The 20,195-nt window shown below is 47.8% G+C and overlaps 1 protein-coding gene across 1 annotated transcript in view; it reads left to right on the forward strand.

The window, feature by feature from the left end:
* Positions 1-6,718: 6,718 nt before the first annotated feature.
* The window catches only part of LOC133023774 (caskin-2-like), a 40,086-nt gene continuing 26,609 nt past the window's right edge, over positions 6,719-20,195 (forward strand). Inside the window, exon 1 of the mRNA XM_061090849.1 lies at positions 6,719-6,843. Within this exon, the coding sequence (XP_060946832.1) occupies positions 6,750-6,843 (94 nt within the window). The 5' untranslated portion in view covers positions 6,719-6,749. The remainder of the gene's footprint in view (positions 6,844-20,195) is intronic.

Here is a 20,195-nt window from a genome sequence, read left to right on the forward strand (position 1 = left end):
GGGGGCGTTTGACTCTTCAAAACAAAAGCAGCCAACATTGCATCTTCGTCTTCTATTGAGAGAATGTGATGAAGAATTTCTACTGCGCGGAACCATCCAAAAATAAACTCATGAAAATAATCACAGCATCACATACAAATGAATCTTAACTATTCAAAAATACAAAAAGTAAAGTATTAATGCACCTTTAGTTTTCAGTTGTGAGGTTTAAAAACTGCATCTGGTTATAAAATGAGCCCAGTGGAGTAGACAAGTTGTTTCTTACATATTTTGAGTAAGGCTACAACACATGAATAAATTAAATGTATTACAAACCCACAACTTATCCTAATTATTTATTTCAGCAAGTCAAGAATAATTAAATAAGTAGATGATGGTTTATTTTTGGTATTTTCATAGTTTTATTGATTCTGTTTGACTGATAATTTTTCCTTTAATTAAATAAATAAAATAAACATGAATAAAAAATACAATATTGAAAATAGAAGGATTCTGACTGATTTGAGTGAGAGAGTTTTATGTTGAAAGTGCCAGCCGGATGCGTGTTGTGTTCACGGCGCCTCGACCATCCGGACACTTGAGACTCGCTCGGGAGAAAGTGGACGAAGCTCCGGAGCGAAGCGGAAAGTGCGGAACTCAGAACCCGCGTCACGTGTCCGCACGTCTTTCCTCCGGAATCACGATCGAGATCCTGGAAAAGTTTGTGGAATAAAACCAAAGAATCCGAGTTGGTCCCCGAAGCTCCGGACTCACTGAGCCGGGTTCCGGTCACTGAGGGCGGCTGGAGCGAGTGTGACAGGCCGGAGAGGAGGTGGGTCCCAACCAGCTCACTCACCAGCTAACTCACCAGCTAACTCACCAACCAGCCAACTAACCAGCCAACTCACCAGCCAACTAAACATCTAACCAGGTTAGTTCAACTCACTAACCCGGGTCCACAGGCCGGAGAGGAGGTGACCGGGTCTGAACTCAACTAACTAAACAACTAACCAGGTTAATTCAACTAACTACCCTCTGTCCACAGGTTCGTCTCCATGTTAACCAGGTCCAGTTGTAGCTTAGCAGTTTCTGACTCACTAACCTACACACTGACTAACACACTAAACTACACACTGACTAACACACTAACCTACACACTGACTAACACACTAAGCGACACACTAAACTACACACTAACACACTAAACTACACACTAACCTACACACTGACTAGCACAATAAACTACACACTGACTAGCACAATAAACTACACACTGACTAACACACTAAACTACACACTGACTAACACACTAAACTACACACTAACAAACTAAACTACACACTAACCTACACACTGACTAGCACAATAAACTACACACTGACAAACACACTTACCTACACACTAAACTACACACTGATTAACACAAACTACACACTCACTAACACACTAACCTAACTAACTCAGAGAAGGAGCTCAGTGATGATGCAGCCCAGTGATGGAGTTCAGAGATGGAGGCAGCTCAGTGATGGAGTTCAGAGATGGAGCTCAGTGATGGAGTTCAGAGATGGAGGCAGCCCAGTGATGGAGCTCAGTGATGGAGCTCAGAGATGGAGTCAGCGCTGTGATGGAGCTCAGAGATGGAGCTCAGTGTTGGAGCTCAGAGATGGAGGCAACTCAGTGATGGAGCTCAGGGATGGAGCTCAGAGATGGAGCTCAGAGATGGAGCTCAGAGATGGAGCTCAGAGATGGAGGCAACTCAGAGATGGAGCTCAGTGATGGAGGCAGCTCAGTGATGGAGGCAGCTCAGTGATGGAGCTCAGTGATGGAGCTCAGTGATGGAGCTCAGTGATGGAGCTCAGAGATGGAGGCAGCGCTGTGATGGAGCTCAGTGATGGAGCTCAGTGATGGAGGCAGCTCAGTGATGGAGCTCAGTGATGGAGCTCAGTGATGGAGGTCAAAGATGGAGCTCTGAGATGGAGCTCAGTGATGGAGCTCAGAGATGGAGGCAGCTAAGTGATGGAGCTCAGTGATGGAGCTCAGTGATGGAGGCAGCGCTGTGATGGAGCTCAGAGATGGAGCTCAGTGATGGAGCTCAGAGGTGGAGGCAGCTCAGTGATGTAGCTCAGAGATGGAGCTCAGTGATGGAGCTCAGAGATGGAGGCAGCTCAGTGATGGAGCTCAGAGATGGTGGCAGCTCAGTGATAGAGCTCAGTGATGGAGGCAGCTCAGTGATGGAGCTCAGTGATGGAGCTCAGTGATGGAGGCAGCTCAGTGATGGAGCTCAGTGATGGAGCTCAGTGATGGAGCTCAGAGATGGAGGCAGCTCAGTGATGGAGCTCAGAGATGGAGGCAGCTCAGTGATGGAGCTCAGTGATGGAGCTCAGAGATGGAGCTCAGTGATGGAGCTCAGTGATGGAGGCAGCTCAGTGATGGAGCTCAGAGATGGAGGCAGCTCAGTGATGGAGCTCAGAGATGGAGGCAGCTCAGTGATGGAGCTCAGAGATGGAGGCAGCTCAGTGATGGAGCTCAGAGATGGAGCTCAGTGATGGAGGCAGCTCAGTGATGGAGCTCAGAGATGGAGCTCAGAGATGGAGCTCAGAGATGGAGCTCAGTGAAGGAGCTCAGTGATGGAGCTCAGAGATGCAGCCCAGTGATGGAGCTCAGTGATGGAGCTCAGTGATGGAGCTCATTGACGGAGGCAGCTCAGTGTTGGAGCTCAGTGATGGAGGCAGCCCAGTGATGGAGCTCAGTGATGGAGCTCAGTGATGGAGGCAGCCCAGTGATGGAGCTCAGAGATGGAGCTCAGTGACGGAGGCAGCCCAGTGATGGAGCTCAGTGATGGAGCTCAGTGATTTAGAAATATAAAACGAGACCAGCAGAGAGTTTTTAAATTCTCTGATTTAAAGGCTGGAAAACTCAAAATGAGTTTAATTATTACTTTTACTACTTTTATTAAAACTATAACTACGACTCTGGCTGCATGGACGCTAGGTGTAACCATGGCAACGGTGATGTTTTTAATAACAGAGACCTGAGAACAAAGCCTGTAAAGAATCGTCACATTTAAATTGAGATTTAATTAATAGACTGTGATGACCTGAGTTTAACTGGTTTAACTATGATGACCTGTGGTTTAACTGGTTTAACTATGATGACCTGTGGTTTAACTGGTTTACCAGTGATGACCTGGGGTTTAACTGGTTTAACTGGTTTAACTATGATGACCTGTGGTTTAACTGGTTTACCAGTGATGACCTGGGGTTTAACTGGTTTAACTGGTTTAACTATGATGACCTGAGGTTTAACTGGTTTACCAGTGATGACCTGTGGTTTAACTGGTTTAACTGGTTTAACTATGATGACCTGAGGTTTAACTGGTTTAACTGGTTTAACTATGATGGCCTGTGGTTTAACAGGTTTAACTATGATGACCTGTGGTTTAACTGGTTTAACTATGATGACCTGTGGTTTAACTGGTTTAACTGGTTTAACTATGATGACCTGTGGTTTAACTGGTTTAACTGGTTTAACTATGATGACCTGTGGTTTAACTGGTTTAACTGGTTTAACTATGATGACCTGTGGTTTAACTGGTTTAACTATGATGGCCTGTGGTTTAACTGGTTCACCTGTGATGACCTGAGGTTTAACTGGTTTAACTATGATGACCTGTGATTTAACTGGTTTAACTGGTTTAACTATGATGACCTGAGGTTTAACTGGTTTAACTGGTTTACCTGTGATGACCTTTGGTTTAACTGGTTTACCTGTGATGACCTGTGGTTTAACTGGTTTAACTGGTTTAACTATGATGACCTGAGGTTTTACTGGTTTAACTATGATGACCTGTGGTTTAACTGGTTAACCTGTGATGACCTGAGGTTTAACTGGTTTAACTGGTTTAACTATGATGACCTGTGGTTTAACTGGTTTAACTATGATGACCTGAGGTTTTACTGGTTTAACTATGATGACCTGTGGTTTAACTGGTTAACCTGTGATGACCTGAGGTTTAACTGGTTTAACTGGTTTAACTATGATGACCTGTGGTTTAACTGGTTAACCTGTGATGACCTGAGGTTTAACTGGTTTAACTGGTTTAACTATGATGACCTGTGGTTTAACTGGTTTAACTATGATGACCTGTGGTTTAACTGGTTTACCAGTGATGACCTGTTGTTTAACTGGTTTAACTGGTTTAACTATGATGACCTGTGGTTTGACTGGTTTAACTGGTTTAACTATGATGACCTGAGGTTTAACTGGTTTAACTGGTTTAACTATGATGGCCTGTGGTTTAACAGGTTTAACTATGATGACCTGTGGTTTAACTGGTTTAACTATGATGACCTGTGGTTTAACTGGTTTACCAGTGATGACCTGGGGTTTAACTGGTTTAACTGGTTTAACTATGATGACCTGTGGTTTAACTGGTTTACCAGTGATGACCTGGGGTTTAACTGGTTTAACTGGTTTAACTATGATGACCTGAGGTTTAACTGGTTTACCAGTGATGACCTGTGGTTTAACTGGTTTAACTGGTTTAACTATGATGACCTGAGGTTTAACTGGTTTAACTGGTTTAACTATGATGGCCTGTGGTTTAACAGGTTTAACTATGATGACCTGTGGTTTAACTGGTTTAACTATGATGACCTGTGGTTTAACTGGTTTAACTGGTTTAACTATGATGACCTGTGGTTTAACTGGTTTAACTGGTTTAACTATGATGACCTGTGGTTTAACTGGTTTAACTGGTTTAACTATGATGACCTGTGGTTTAACTGGTTTAACTATGATGGCCTGTGGTTTAACTGGTTCACCTGTGATGACCTGAGGTTTAACTGGTTTAACTATGATGACCTGTGATTTAACTGGTTTAACTGGTTTAACTATGATGACCTGAGGTTTAACTGGTTTAACTGGTTTACCTGTGATGACCTTTGGTTTAACTGGTTTACCTGTGATGACCTGTGGTTTAACTGGTTTAACTGGTTTAACTATGATGACCTGAGGTTTTACTGGTTTAACTATGATGACCTGTGGTTTAACTGGTTAACCTGTGATGACCTGAGGTTTAACTGGTTTAACTGGTTTAACTATGATGACCTGTGGTTTAACTGGTTTAACTATGATGACCTGAGGTTTTACTGGTTTAACTATGATGACCTGTGGTTTAACTGGTTAACCTGTGATGACCTGAGGTTTAACTGGTTTAACTGGTTTAACTATGATGACCTGTGGTTTAACTGGTTAACCTGTGATGACCTGAGGTTTAACTGGTTTAACTGGTTTAACTATGATGACCTGTGGTTTAACTGGTTTAACTATGATGACCTGTGGTTTAACTGGTTTACCAGTGATGACCTGTTGTTTAACTGGTTTAACTGGTTTAACTATGATGACCTGTGGTTTGACTGGTTTAACTGGTTTAACTATGATGACCTGAGGTTTAACTGGTTTAACTGGTTTAACTATGATGGCCTGTGGTTTAACAGGTTTAACTATGATGACCTGTGGTTTAACTGGTTTAACTATGATGACCTGTGGTTTAACTGGTTTAACTGGTTTAACTATGATGACCTGTGGTTTAACTGGTTTAACTGGTTTAACTATGATGACCTGTGGTTTAACTGGTTTAACTATGATGGCCTGTGGTTTAACTGGTTCACCTGTGATGACCTGAGGTTTAACTGGTTTAACTATGATGACCTGTGATTTAACTGGTTTAACTGGTTTAACTATGATGACCTGAGGTTTAACTGGTTTAACTGGTTTACCTGTGATGACCTTTGGTTTAACTGGTTTACCTGTGATGACCTGAGGTTTTACTGGTTTAACTATGATGACCTGTGGTTTAACTGGTTAACCTGTGATGACCTGAGGTTTAACTGGTTTAACTATGATGACCTGTGGTTTAACTGGTTTACCAGTGATGACCTGTGGTTTAACTGGTTTAACTATGATGACCTGTGGTTTAACTGGTTTAACTATGATGACCTGAGGTTTTACTGGTTTAACTGGTTTACCTGTGATGACCTGTGGTTTAACTGGTTTAACTATGATGACCTGTGGTTTAACTGGTTTAACTATGATGACCTGTGGTTTAACTGGTTTAACTGGTTTACCTGTGATGACCTGAGGTTTTACTGGGTTAACTGGTTTAACTGGTTTAACTGATTTAACTGGTTTACCATTGATGACCTGTGGTTTAACTGGTTTACCAGTGATGACCTGAGGTTTTACTGGTTTAACTGGTTTACCAGTGATGACCTGAGGTTTTACTGGTTTAACTGGTTAACCTGTGATGACCTGAGGTTTTACTGGTTTAACTGGTTTACCAGTGATGACCTGAGGTTTAACTGGTTTACCTGTGTGAGGATGAGGAGTCGTTCAGCCTGATGTGATGAAGAGTTTCTCTGCTCTTGTGGTTTTCGCTCTGACAGATGAACTGATTGTTTTTCTCGTTTCTTCTCCCTCTCAGTCCCGAGCACATCACCCCCCCGATGCCCTCTATGCCTCTATGCCCCCCCACCCGGATATAACCTCTCCCCCCGAAACTAAAAGTGAAAGAAGAAAAGTCTGATCAGGACACATCCCAGAGGAGTCATCGCTGGGTGTTTCCTGTCTGAGCGTCAGAGGGCGGGAGCGTCTCACGGAGGCGGGGCCACGTCTCCGCCGCTCAGCATGCCGCTCTGACGAGGCGGCGGGACGTTTAAAACAAGCCGGTCTGAAGAGGAGGAGGAAGAGGAGGAGGAGGAGGAGGGAGCATGGGGAAGGAGCAGGACCTCCTGCAGGCGGTGAAGAGCGGAGACCTGACGTCCACCCAGAAGCTTCTGTCCAAACTGAAGAGCAACAGAAACAGTAAGTGATGCTGAGGCTGGATATGATTATTACTGTACATAATGACTGTATATAGAGAGGATGTGTTGGTGGTGGTGGTCTCCTCTGACAGCTGACAGACGGTCACATGACTCCACCTCAACACGTTTTTATGTTTACACACTTTGACAATTTGTCTTTGACCCCCCCCTCATCTGGTGTATCTGTCCCTCACCAAATCACAAGGATCTCCCAGATGGTGCCTAGGATTAACAGTGTGTGTGTGTGTGTGTGTGTGTGTGTGTGTGTGTGTGTGTGTCTGTGTGTTGGGGGGTCTCGTTCCCACAGCTCTGTTTATAATCACCACACTGTGACTCTACTGTTGAATTAACCTCATTTTGAAACGTAGTGAGTTTTTCCCAGTGACAGATTTACAGATTTGTTTCTGATTGGTACAAAATGAACACGTCCTTTTCTTTGTTGAGTTTCTGAAAGTAATTAGAAAGTCTTAAACTTGATTTTCAGAATTTAAGATTCTAAAAGCTTCATCTCCTCCAGACGACCTCATATCTCGTCTTGTGGGTTAAATCATTTCATTTCAGTCTGGTCTCAGATTGAAGTGGGAGAGAAACACTCACTCGTTTCTCTTCTCTTTTTCATTTCAGTCTGAAATATCATCCTCTTCACTGCATTAACCTAGAAATATCGAAAACCTATTTCCTCAAATTCATTCCCTTAGAGCAGCCACAGGCTTTTAAACACTGAACCACAGACAGAATCAAATGAGCCTGAAACGTCCACATCTGTCCTTCTGAACGTCCCTGTTTGTGTGGCAGCTCATCTCTGTCCCATCAGCCTCGGGAACCTGTCGTCCCTCCACGGGGGGGGGGGGGGGGGGGCGCCGCTCCACTCGCTCTATCTCATGTCTTATTCATGAGTCTGGGTTCAAACTCAGCTCAGCCAATCATCTCGCAGGATCCTCCCTCTCTTTCCTCTGCAGCTCCTTCAGCTCTGAAGACTCATTTCTACAGAAAGAGATTCGTCAGCTTCAGTCCCTGGAACCGTCTCCACGGGTCCTTTTGTGTTGGCTTGGTTGTGAAGCAATTCAACCACTAGAGGCAGCGCAGAGTCCAGAGTTTCTCAACAGGCCGCGAACATTGTGGCGGCGGGGGGAGGTTGTGATGGTGAAGTAACATCGTACAGGCGTCTGAAGTTTCTCCTCACAAAGTTCCACCATTATTTAAATGTCTTCCTCGTGTCCAATGGTCATCTCGCTTGAACTGTAGCGTCGCTGCCCCCTCAGGATTTCCTGTGGTACTGCTCCTTTTCGTCTGTTTCTGTATCGGACGTTTAGTATGAATGAGCCTTAAAGCTGTTTTCACATGTGTGAATAGTGTGTGTACATGTTGTGTAGGTAGTGTTTGTCCTGTGAAGCAGCAGCAGGAGATTTACAGCTCCTCCACACCGGCGTCGGCCCTCATCACCAGAAGATCTGGAATCTCCTCGTGTTTCAAGTTGACGTCTTCGTCTTCTACGTGTCCGGCTCCTCTTCTTCATCCTGAGATGTTTGTGTTCTTCCAGTTTCACGTCCGTCACGTGTTAAAAACCCAATCCACACGTCCACTCGCTCACTGGGAAGCTTCCACACATTGTCCTGCTGGTTCCTCTCATGGACTCTGACATGTTACACACATTTTACCAGGAAGCTCAGGAGAAGATCCAGGAAAAAGGTCTGTTGACTTTGTGGAACACGTGATTGTATTTAGAGTCTTTGGAGCGGCCGGTCAACATCAACATGAATCTGTTCATAACAGCTGAGATGATGCTGGTGTTGTTATTGTTTTCTCTGATCTGCTTTAACTTTCTCTGGAGAAAAATGCATCTTTGTTCATAAAATAGTCTGAGTGTAAATCTCTGCTTGGCTGTGGAACGCCTCGTGTTTCCTGCTGACAAATGTGGAACAACAGAGTCAGTGACAGGCCTCATATGTAACTGGAGCAAATTCTGAGATTCACATCCGAGTGCTCTGAGGAAAACCCAGAAACAGGATGTTTCCCTCAGAGTCTCGGCTCGGCTCCGTGGAAAGGTCACGCAAATACAGAAGAGTGTTTGTTCAGTCACTTCTTACTCTGCTGACGTTTTGCTCTGTTTCCGTCTTCTCATCACAAAACACCAAACTACACATGGAGGAGATAATGAGGAGGGAAACCTCTGAGGCAGGTTTGAGGGAAAGTGTTAAAGTCTCTCAGACAGTGCATGAGACTGAGCCTCAGTGTTGGAGCTGATGATGTTTGCTTGTCAACTCTACTGTTGGTGTGTTAAATGTTTAATTGAGGCACTAAACACACAGGAAGACTTCAGGCTTTAAAGTAGGCCAGTGGTCCTCTGACAGGGAAACAAAGCTCCGGTGTGTGTTGGGACCGAGGGGCCACTCAGGACCTCCGGCTGTCACAGGTTTGAATCCTCACTCCGACGTAATACAGAAATATTCATATTCATCTCTGGCTTTGAAATTATAAACCACGACTTTGTTGTCATCAGGTTCCACTTAGATACAACACTATTTTATGAAACATTAAAAACCTCAGTCAAGGTCAGTCCCCTTTTATCAACACTATATAACTTTATTAACTTCAAACCAGTTGAGTCTGATGCGTGAGTGTGAACCAGAGAAAGTTTCCTCCTTCTCTCCCTGAGCGTCTGTTCTCTGTGACTCTGGTGAGTGGGTTCCATCTCCTGAGAGAAGAACTGACTGAGAGTCACAACCTGTCACAACCAGCTGCAGCTGAAGAGTGAAGCTGAACTGAGATCAGTTAGAAACCCTCTGAAGTTATTAACAACCAGAGTTTATCTCCAAGATTCAGCAGGAAAGTGTGAAACATGAAGTATTCTGAACAGTTTGGTGGATTTGTTCCAGCTGCAGCTCTTCAGGGTCAGGAAGCAGAGGATCATGGGTAATATCCAGTGGGACGACACAGTCAGAGCTCAAAGATGGATTCTGTCTTTTCAGGTTGTTCTCAACACACTGAGGTTTGCTCCAGTGTTTTATAGAGACAGGCTGAGACATCAAGATTGACAGCTGACACTGACTCCTTATTGGTCGAGCAGGTGCATGGGCGGGACCTTGATACCGTTGCGTTCGTATCTGAGATATTTTAGCTTAATTTCTGTGCAGAGGGGGGGAAGTGGAGACATGTCTCCTTCTCTGGAAATACGCTGATACTCTTCATAAACTGCAGCCGAGTCTGAGTTGAACGAATGAACCCAGGTTCCCCCCCCCCCGCCTCTGGGACGTCTGCTGAACCAACACTCTGTAAACGCCTTCCCCATGTAGCTGGATTTGTGTTTCGCTGTGAGGAAGCTCCCTGCAGCCGCACATGGAAGCAGACCCTCTCTTTTTATAGTCTTTGAAAAGAAGGAGTAATGAATGTAGTCTGAGGCGATGTCCTGTGTGTGTTGTGTAGCAGGAGACAGTGAGTGCAACCCACTAATGGCTGCTGCACTGTCCTTTATCTGCAGAGTTATGTAATGGATGTTGTGCACCAGGTTTTCTGTTGAAACCAGCTCTCTCTTTTTATCTGTGCAGTTCAGAGGTCACATGACCGAGAGGCTTTTACACGTGACGTTTACACTATTCTATTCTATTGAAAACATTACCCAGAATCCTCTTTGGTGATGTACGCAAAGCAAATGTGTTCCTTTCTGCACAAGTCGTCTCACTCAGTCTATTGCTGAGTCGCTCGTCTTGATTTGTGTCTGAGGAACGTTTCTCAGTGGATTTTAGAAAACACTCATTTGGGTCAGAACTGTGGTACGAGGCTAAAAATGTTATTTTTTTCCTCTGTGAAACTTTGCGTTTTTCAGATGCGTCACATGACGTGTTTTCAGGCTTGTTAGTATGAACAGGGACTACAAAGCGTCGTATGGATGCAGCCTGAGAAGACTTATTCATTTAGTGTGTGTGTGTGTGTGCGTCTGTGTGTCTCTGTGTGTCTCTGTGTGTGTGTGTGTGTGTGTGTGTGTGTGTGTGTGTGTGTGTGTGTGCGTGCCAGCCATTGTCAGAGCTGAGGAGTGAGTGTGAACGCAGAGGGGAGAATGGAGGTGGTGATGTCATGGTGTTGGTATGTGGACCCCATAGCAAAACCTGCTATCCCCTTTCTCAGGCTGGAATTTGACTCCACTGAAATACAGCGGACGTTGAGTGTTTCCTGGGTTTTCGCCCGGTGACAGACAGAGAGAGAGAGGGAGAGAGACAGAGAGGGAGAGAGACAGAGAGAGAGAGAGAGGGAGAGAGCGTGGCCTCATGGGTATTTGAACACTGAGCAGCAGACTCTGTTCTCAGCAAGGATTTAAGACGACTTCACCGAGTCTCGTCACTCAGAGGCTGAAGAAGTGCTTCGGTTGTTTGTGCTGGTGTGGATCTCAAATCTAATTTATAGTCTTTTCAAATACAAATTTGTTGAAACTACAAGAGCCACTGGACGAAGTGAAGGAAGAAGTTCTGCTGCAGTCAGTTAGTGGATATGCTCGGACCCTGTTTTCTCAAGGGAAACTGACTAGAGCATGAAAACCTTGTTCAGACCTTCGAACTTCTCCGTTTAGTCTGAACCAAAAAGGTGAACCCTCCTCCTCCACCCCCCAACCCCCCCCCCAACGCCCTCTGACTCAGGTGAAGGTTCCTCGGATCTCGGTCCACAACAAAACTTAGTCTGACCAGTAGAAGTGGTCTGGATCACACTGAACCAGGAGGATGTTCATTTGGTGCATTTCAACTAGTGTGGAGTACCTTGGAGCACTGTGAAGTACTACGGAGTACTACGGAGTACTGCGGAGTACTGTGAAGTACTGTGAAGTACTGTGGAGTTCTGTGGAGTACTGTGAAGTACTGTGGATTACTGTGGAGTACTGTGAAGTACTGTGGAGTACTGTTGAGTACTGTGAAGTACTGTGGATACTGTGGAGTACTGTGAAGTACTGTGGAGTACTGTTGAGTACTTTGGAGTACTGTGAAGTACTGTGGAGTACTGTGGAGTACTGTGGAGTACTTTGGAGTACTGTGAAGTACTGTGGAGTTCTGTGGAGTTCTGTGGGGTACTTTGGAGTACCCTGCCTGAAGGTGCTGATGCTGCTAGTAATACCATGGCTATGTTACCTTGGCAACCAGATGAAGCTTCATCAATTTTCTCCATTCAAACTGAAAGACTAATACCCCCCCCCCCCCCCCCTGAACTACAAAGTGAAACCAGAACTAACAGATCAGAGGAAACAACAAACACATGAAGCTTCAGAGTTTGATCTGCCTGCTGCTGTTATGATGTCACCTTATCTCTGGTACTGTAATTGGAGGCTTGACCTGCCGCACCCACTCTGAGACCAAAACAGGCCCCGGTCACATGTCCAAGGCCGAGGGAGGGGGGAGGAGGGAGGTGGGGGGGGTCTGGGTGCCGTGAGGGAAAGTCCATTATGATCGCAGGAGGAAGGGGTGTGGAGCTGAGCTCACATCCCTCTGAACAATAAGTGTGGAGCGCTGAGCCGTTTGTTGTTCTCGGTTCAGATAGAAACCGGAACCCCCCCGCCCCCCTGCCCCAGACTCTGCACCTCACGCAACATGAAGCTTCTGTTTGGTTCCTGAACTTAAATCAAGATGAAAAGGAGGTGAAGTTCTGGCTCTGAGGAATTTGAAAGCTTCGTAGTAGAAGTCATCAGGACCAGTGTTGGCACATTACAGGAAATGTGTGCGATGCTTTAACTGTGTTTAACACAAAAGCCAAGTTGAGAATTCAGAGACTGATTTTGTTTAACACACACAACATCTGTCAGCACATCTGTGTGATAATCTGAGGATCTGGTTAACTACACAAAACTCAAAAGGCGTCCACACAGAAACATCTGTCCAGGCACCGAGCTCCTGCTGTGGAGCTCAGCTGCTGCTGGACCCAGAGGAGGAAGCTGCTTCTCAGGCTGATCCTCAGTTCAGAACAACTCTGAGGGAACTGGAAGCAAAGCAACAGCTCATATGCTCCAGCATTTTATTCTTCTGTAAATCTGCGACTCATTTACTGGACAAACTGTTACAGATTAACTTTGTGATATAAATGAACATAGCTTGTTTTTCTTTGGTGATGATCCAGAGCAGCGAAGCCACAGCCTCGCTGAGCAGAACCTGGCAACACGGAGAGGAATCTGCGTCTGTGCTCGTCTGCAGCGTCGGGTCTTTCCTGCTCCGACTGGTTACAAGTGTGTTTTGGTTGCTGTTTGCCAGGAGGCCAGAGTCAATAGAGAGTAATGAGCACTCGGAGAAGGCTTTCCCGTGTGTTGGTGCAGCTGGAAACTGCCGACAGCCGCTCCGGTCTCAGTTCTCTGTGGAAGACAGCGTGGAGACAAACGTCCTCATGAACATGGGCCCAGAGGGACAGCAGCTCTCCAAGGAGACGTGAAGCTCAGCACGTTCACACTGGAAAACGAATCCAAACCTTTGAGTTGTTGTTCACGCTGAATAAATGGACAGACATGTCGGAGCAGATTTTTTTATAACCAACAGATTAAAGAAGTTAATCCTATAATACTCAGCCGGCAGGGTTTTAAACACAAGACTGAGCTTCAACACCAGGACTACATCCTAAAATATAATCAAATATGGACGCTCCCAAAAGTGAAACCAAATAACCTCTATCGCTCCCTGGTGGCTGGTTGCAGCATAGGTCATAAACCCCTCCTCCTCTATAGCTGCTTGCACTCCTGAGACCTCCTCCACCTGACCTTCTCTGCCGGACCTCCTCCACCAAACCTCCTCCACCAGACCTCCTCCACCGGACCACCCCCGCCAGACCTCCTCCGCCAGACCTCCCTTACCGGACCTCCTCTGCCGGACCTCCTGCACCAGACCTCCTCCGCCAGACCTTCTCCACCAGACCTCCTCCACCAGACCTCCTCCACCGGACCTCCTCTCAGGCTGGACCTCCTCTGCCGGACCTCCTCCTCCGGACCTCCTCCACCAGACCTCCTCCACCGGACCACCCCCGCCAGACCTCCTCCGCCAGACCTCCTCCACCGGACCTCCTCCGCCGGACCTCCTGCACCAGACCTCCTCCGCCAGACCTTCTCCACCAGACCTCCTCCACCGGACCTCCTCTCAGGCTGGACCTCCTCTGCCGGACCTCCTCCACCGGACCTCCTGCACCAGACCTCCTCCGCCGGACCTCCTCCACCAGACCTCCTCCGCCAGACCTTCTCCACCAGACCTCCTCCACCGGACCTCCTCTCAGGCTGGACCTCCTCTGCCGGACCTCCTCCTCCGGACCTCCTCCACCGGACATCCTCTCAGGCTGGACCTCCTCTGCCGGACCTCCTCCACCGGACCTCCTGCACCAGACCTCCTCCGCCGGACCTCCTCCACCAGACCTCCTCCACCAGACCTCCTCCTCCACCGGACCTCCTCCTCCACCGGACCTCCTCCGCCGGACCTCCTCCGCCAGACCTCCTCCACCGGACCTCCTCCGCCAGACCTCCTCCACCAGACCTCCTCCGCCGGACCTCCTCCACCAGACCTCCTCCACCAGACCTCCTCCACCGGACCTCCTCCACCAGACCTCCTGCACCAGACCTCCTCCGCCGGACCTCCTCCACCGGACCTCCTCCACCAGACCTCCTCCACCAGACCTCCTCCGCCGGACCTCCTCCGCCGGACCTCCTGCACCAGACCTCCTCCACCAGACCTCCTCCACCGGACCTCCTCCACCAGACCTCCTCCACCAGACCTCCTCCGCCGGACCTCCTCCACCAGACCTCCTCCGCCGGACCTCCTCCACCAGACCTCCTCCACCGGACCTCCTCCACCAGACCTCCTGTTATAAAGTCTGTAGAAACTAACTTTAATTGACTAAAAATAATTGGATACAGAGTTTATCCAGAGTTCGTTTTTCACACATAACACATCGGAGGATTTCTGTAGAGACGCCTTCACAACAGCAACAAATCCCCCCCCCCCCCTCAGTAGAGGATCTGAGTGTGATCCTCAGAGAAGATCCAGGGGAGTGAGGAGCAGGTCTGAAGCAGCCTGTGTGTGTCAGACGGTGTTGAGCTGGAACCGTGACTTGGAGTCAGAGGGCGGGGGGGGGCTGGTGGGGGGGCTGGTGGGGGGGCTGGTGGAGGGTAATGTTGTGTTGACGGAGGCTCTCGAGGCGTGGAGCAACTCTCAGGAACAAAGCCAGGACTCGGAGCCGGGCCCCTTCTACACTTCCTTTCCCAACGTTATTGTTCCACAGAGCGAGAGGCAGAACACACCCTTCCCCCCCGAGGGAACAACACACACACACTGAGTGTGTTGCTTCCCCCCCCCCCCCCCCGAGGGAAGCAGCACTCGCACTGAGTGACAGGCGCAGCTCGACTGATGCGCTGGAACTTACCGACCTCCTCTCATCTTCACAGCTTCCTTCCTCCCTCGTTTATTCTCCGATGGATGTTCACGCTCCAGTTTTCAGCTTCACAAACACTCAGCTTCAGTGTTGGTCGTCCGTGGAGCCGCTGGCCGACCGTCACGGAGACACGAGGAGAATCAGAGAAGAAGCAAAGACTGAAAGTTACAGTCCAGTGGGAGAGTCTCGTCATAATTGTTTTTCAAAGTTGTCTGCATTGATTTAAAGAAATAAAGAGTCTCTGGTCTCCTGCTCCTCATGTGAAGAGTGAAACCACAGTGCTGCTCCCTGTGGGAACTGTTGGGTTTCTTTATACATTTTAAAGTCCAGCTGTCAATCACATCTGGTGCTTTATGGTCTGTTTGACTCTAAATGATCATAATTCACTGAACATCAGCTGTTTGAAGAAGACGTGAAACTAGAGACTGAGACAGAAACTCCTGAATGTTTACTGACGTTACAAAGTGAGAAGTAGAGTCGCTTTCTATAGAAACTACCAGTGGAGTCGCCCCCTGCTGGTCACTACACAGAAGACAACGTTTCAGGTTTTTCTGCATTGGCTTCAATTTCTGGACCAGCTTCTAAATCTGTGATTAGAATGAATCAGTGCTTCATAAAGCATCAAGTTAATTTTTTTAAATCATTCTTTCATTAGGAAGTCAGATCTGACATCTGGACGGATCCACTTCCTGCATCTTAACGAGGTCATTAATGCTCAGATCTTATTTTAAGAGTCACCTGCAAACACACAATTATATTCACATGGAAACAACTCCTGTTGATCAATGCTACAAAACCTCAGAATCCCTCCTTGTCCTTCTCCTTGGAGAGCGTCCTTCTCAAGCCACGTTATCAGCTGACGGGCACGAGGCGATAACGGCGACGTGATAAGACCGGCTTCCTTCTCCGTCACCCTCATAATTCAACCTGAACCTCCATCTTCTCCTCACAGCCCAGAGCGCCACAGGAATGTAAACAACGTGTCTGTTGGCCGTCGCCGTCTGAAGCCGACGTCTTTTAATGGCACCTAAAGTTTGAGAGCTGAAGAGGAGTGAAGGTCGAGGTCCTGCTCTGTCCCACTGGTCCGGAGGAGGAGGTGCAGGAAAACACAGCAGCTCCAACACAACAACAACATCAGTTTGAATCACACTCGACAAATCTGCTCAATCTGTGTCCTGGTAACAAGGTTTGGTTTCAGTGGGGGAAAGAAAAGATTCACTTGCTTTTGATTATTTATCAAGATTTCTGTAAGATTATCTTGTTTTTGATTTATCATTTAGTCTTTGACTCTTCAAACAGTATAAGACGACGGAAGCAGAACATCACAGGATGTCTGGAGCAGCTTCTGTCTCTGTGATGTTCATCTGTGTCCAGACGCCGAGTCTGAGCTCGAGGAAAAAACCTCCGTCATGTCCTCGAGTCTCCAGAGGACAGATAAGATACAAGAAGAGCTCATCCTCACATCCCGTCCTCATTCAGTCAGCAGATAAGAGACAGACGTGTCCCGCTGCTGCGTTGGACAAACACTTCCAGAGCTTCCTGTGTTCCTGAGCCAGAGAGGAGAGCTGCTGATTGGTTTCCACGTTTCCCTCCGAGACCTGGAACCTTCAAACAGAGCTGCAGCATCCAACTCACCCACAATCTCAAAGTGACTATCACTGAAGGACAGAGAGACACAGCTGAACCTTCTTTTCTTTATATTTAGTTATTGTAATGACATTAATTATTTTTATTTCTTTATTATTCCTCCATTCACTGTTGTGACACATCAAGCTGTTTTCAGCCGAGCTGCGGAGGATCTCTGGAGAATTGAGACTTTCTCCTCAGTTTCCATGTCACACATGAAGCGGCAGATTCTCAGCAGGAGTCAGGTGATGGGCGGAGCCACAGACGGAGGCAGGAAGTGACGTATTCATTCTGCTGTGGAGATCACGAGATTGTATTTACAACACATCAACACAGCTCTTATCACCACAGACTCATGACGTCATCTGTCACTGCGGTTACATGTGTCCGATTGAAACGCGATACCTGGCGTTGTCTGGTTTCAATCGAAGATCCATGTCATGTAACTCCACAAATCTAGATTTCTTGTGTCTGACTGAAGTCGGATAACCACCCCCAGATAAGTAGATCGGATTTGGCTGTATATCGGACAACGCGCGCATGTAACTCTGGAAGCTAGACAACAACTGGAGATGACGTCTTTGCGCATGCTTGAGATCCTGCCTCCCCCCTCCCTCCCACGCTGTATCACCACTAGCTGTAATGAAAACAGCGCCACCTATCGTAGCGGGGTATGAAATGCTTTCGGACAAGAGTCGGATTTCTCAGTGCCATGTACCCTGAGATAGAGCAGTTAACCCCCCATGGATAGAGAAACCGGGCTTCAGCCGAAATCGGGTTTATGCCATCATGTAAACGTAGTGACTGTCTCCTTCGTGAGTCGCTCCACTTCTCACCAGAGAGGGGGGGGGCAGGAGGAGAAGGTCCACAGTAACTCCGGAGGCTCTCAGTTCAGTAGATGTCTGAAAGCAGGGTCAGGGTTAGACCAGACCTGAAACACTGTCACATGACCAATCCTGTTCACATCCTTGCAGAACACTGAGAGTTAGCTTCACTTAGCTTCTGCTCTGATAATGTTACGTATGAGAGTTTAAGAAAGTCTGGTTTCAGGTTCACCAGGTGAAACTAGTGGTGCTGGTGTCCACACTCGTTCGGCCTCTTGTGGTATCTGAGTGGATTTCACAGTAAACGAGTCAGAAACCACGTGTGGATTCCGTACGGTTTCGTTAAGCATGATTTGATTTTCTCTCTCTCTTTCAGCAGCTGCGTTCGGTGGGTTTATATTTAGACGGCGAGCTGCGATGTGCCGTGGAGCCGCTGAGTGGGCGGAGCTCGGCTGCGTTTCGGGGAACGGTTTGTGACTGGAGTCGGTTGCGTTGTGGTTGGAGCTCGGCCAGCGCTCTGAACTGCTGCTCGGCCGCTTCGCTCCACCACAACCAGAAGAGAGAGAGTTTGTTTATCGTCCTGACTGCAGCCGCTTGAGTCCTGAGAAACAAAGGGATGTGTGAGGCAAAGCCCGCGGACGTGTAATCATAGTTTTGATACTTTGCTGTGGTCGTCTAATTTTAGTCGTTCTTTTTTACGACAGATTTTCTCTCAGCCTGAGACTCTGAGGCCTGATCCCAGGGAGACTTCTGCTCCTGCAGGAGAAAAGCTCCTCCTGCTGCATTCTTGTGGCAGAAAGATCCCGTTCGACTTTCAGCTGAAGTTAGAGAAGAGTCTTTGCAGAGAGCTGCCCCCCCGCCTCGCTCCATAAACAGCAGTAAAAATAACTTTGAACAAATGTGCAGCAGATGATGATGATAAAGATGAAGATGGCCTTATGAAGTCAGCTCGACATTTAGCATCAACTGCTTATTTCCCTGTCAGTCACCAAAGAGGGTTTAACATCAATCAGGTTTTTACACAATTGAACTAAAACCATCAAAATACAATGAGTCGTGGACCTGGTCTCTGGACGTGGACCTGGTCTCTGGAAGTGGACCTGGTCTCTGGACGTGGACCCGGTCTCTGGACATGGACCTGGTCTCTGGACGTGGACCTGGTCTCTGGACGTGGACCTGGTCTCTGAATGTGGACCCTGTCTCTGGAAGTGGACCTGGTCTCTGGACGTGCACCCGGTCTCTGGACGTGTACCCGGTCTCTGGACGCGGACCCGGTCTCTGGATGTAGACCTGGTCTCTGGACATAGACCCGGTCTCTGGACGCGGACCCTGGTCTCTGGACGCGGACCCGGTCTCTGGACGTGGACCTGGTCTCTGGACGTGGATCCGGTCTCTGGACGCGGACACGGTCTCTGGACGCGGACACGGTCTCTGGACGTGGACCCGGTCTCTGGACGTAGACCTGGTCTCTGGATGTGTCACACACGGAACCTGGACTTGTTTTCGTGACTCTTATTATCGTTGTGAGAAGACAGATCTGAAGACGGAGGTTCTGAGGCTCCTCTGTTTGTTCATGTCTCGCTTCATGTGCTGATTTATTCCTATGAATTCTAAAATCCAGGTCATTATCAAAGCAGCAGCGTCCCCACAGGAGACGCCTGCTGCATCTCCTCAGGACCTTCAACACTTCAAACGCTCTGTGGTGTGTGCCGTTGATGGTGGAGGTTTATTTTGGAGGTGTGGGGGGGGGGGCTGTTATAGACGACATGCAGCCCCCAGTCCACGGGCACCCGGCCCTGCAAAGCTCCCTGCTGTCTGACCTTTGACCTCCCATTTATTTATTCATTTTGTTTTTGTTTGGTCCATGTCCCATCTGCTAACATGGAGGAGGTGGGGTTAACTACATCTATTGCTGCCAGCCACCAGGGGGCAGAACTGTGATTGTGCAATGATCAGAAGCATCAGTGCGGCCTTCGAATGCAGATTCCTGAGCGTGGCGTTTTAATGACGTGCTGATGACACTCAGGCCGGGCTGCAGGGGGAGGAGCTACTGGACTTCCCTGTTGATAGTGTCAGTGAGCAGAAGAAGAAGAAGAAGAAGAAGAAGAAGAAGAAGAAGAAGAAGAAGAAGAAGAAGAAGAAGAAGAAGAAACAGGGAGTCTTTGTCTGGCTGCAGATCAAAGATCTGCTGAGCTTCACTCCTCAGGATCCTGGTGGTGAAGGATCCTGAGGAGTGAAGGATCCTGGTGGTGAAGGATCCTGGTGGTGAAGGATCCTGGTGGTGAAGGATCCTGGTGGTGAAGGATCCTGGAGGTGAAGGATCCTGGTGGTGAAGGATCCTGGTGGTGAAGGATCCTGGTGGTGAGGGATCCTGATGGTGAAGGATCCTGGTGGTGAGGGATCTTGGTGGTGAAGGATCCTGGTGGTGAAGGATCCTGGTGGTGAAGGATCCTGGTGGTGAAGGATCCTGGTGGTGAAGGATCCTCTGACCCGGTCCAGGAAGTCGACCCGGGGTCAGAGGCTGATGAGG

Source organism: Limanda limanda, chromosome 17 (genome assembly GCF_963576545.1).
Source record: "Limanda limanda chromosome 17, fLimLim1.1, whole genome shotgun sequence".
In the NCBI taxonomy this organism is placed as follows: Eukaryota; Metazoa; Chordata; class Actinopteri; order Pleuronectiformes; family Pleuronectidae; genus Limanda; species Limanda limanda.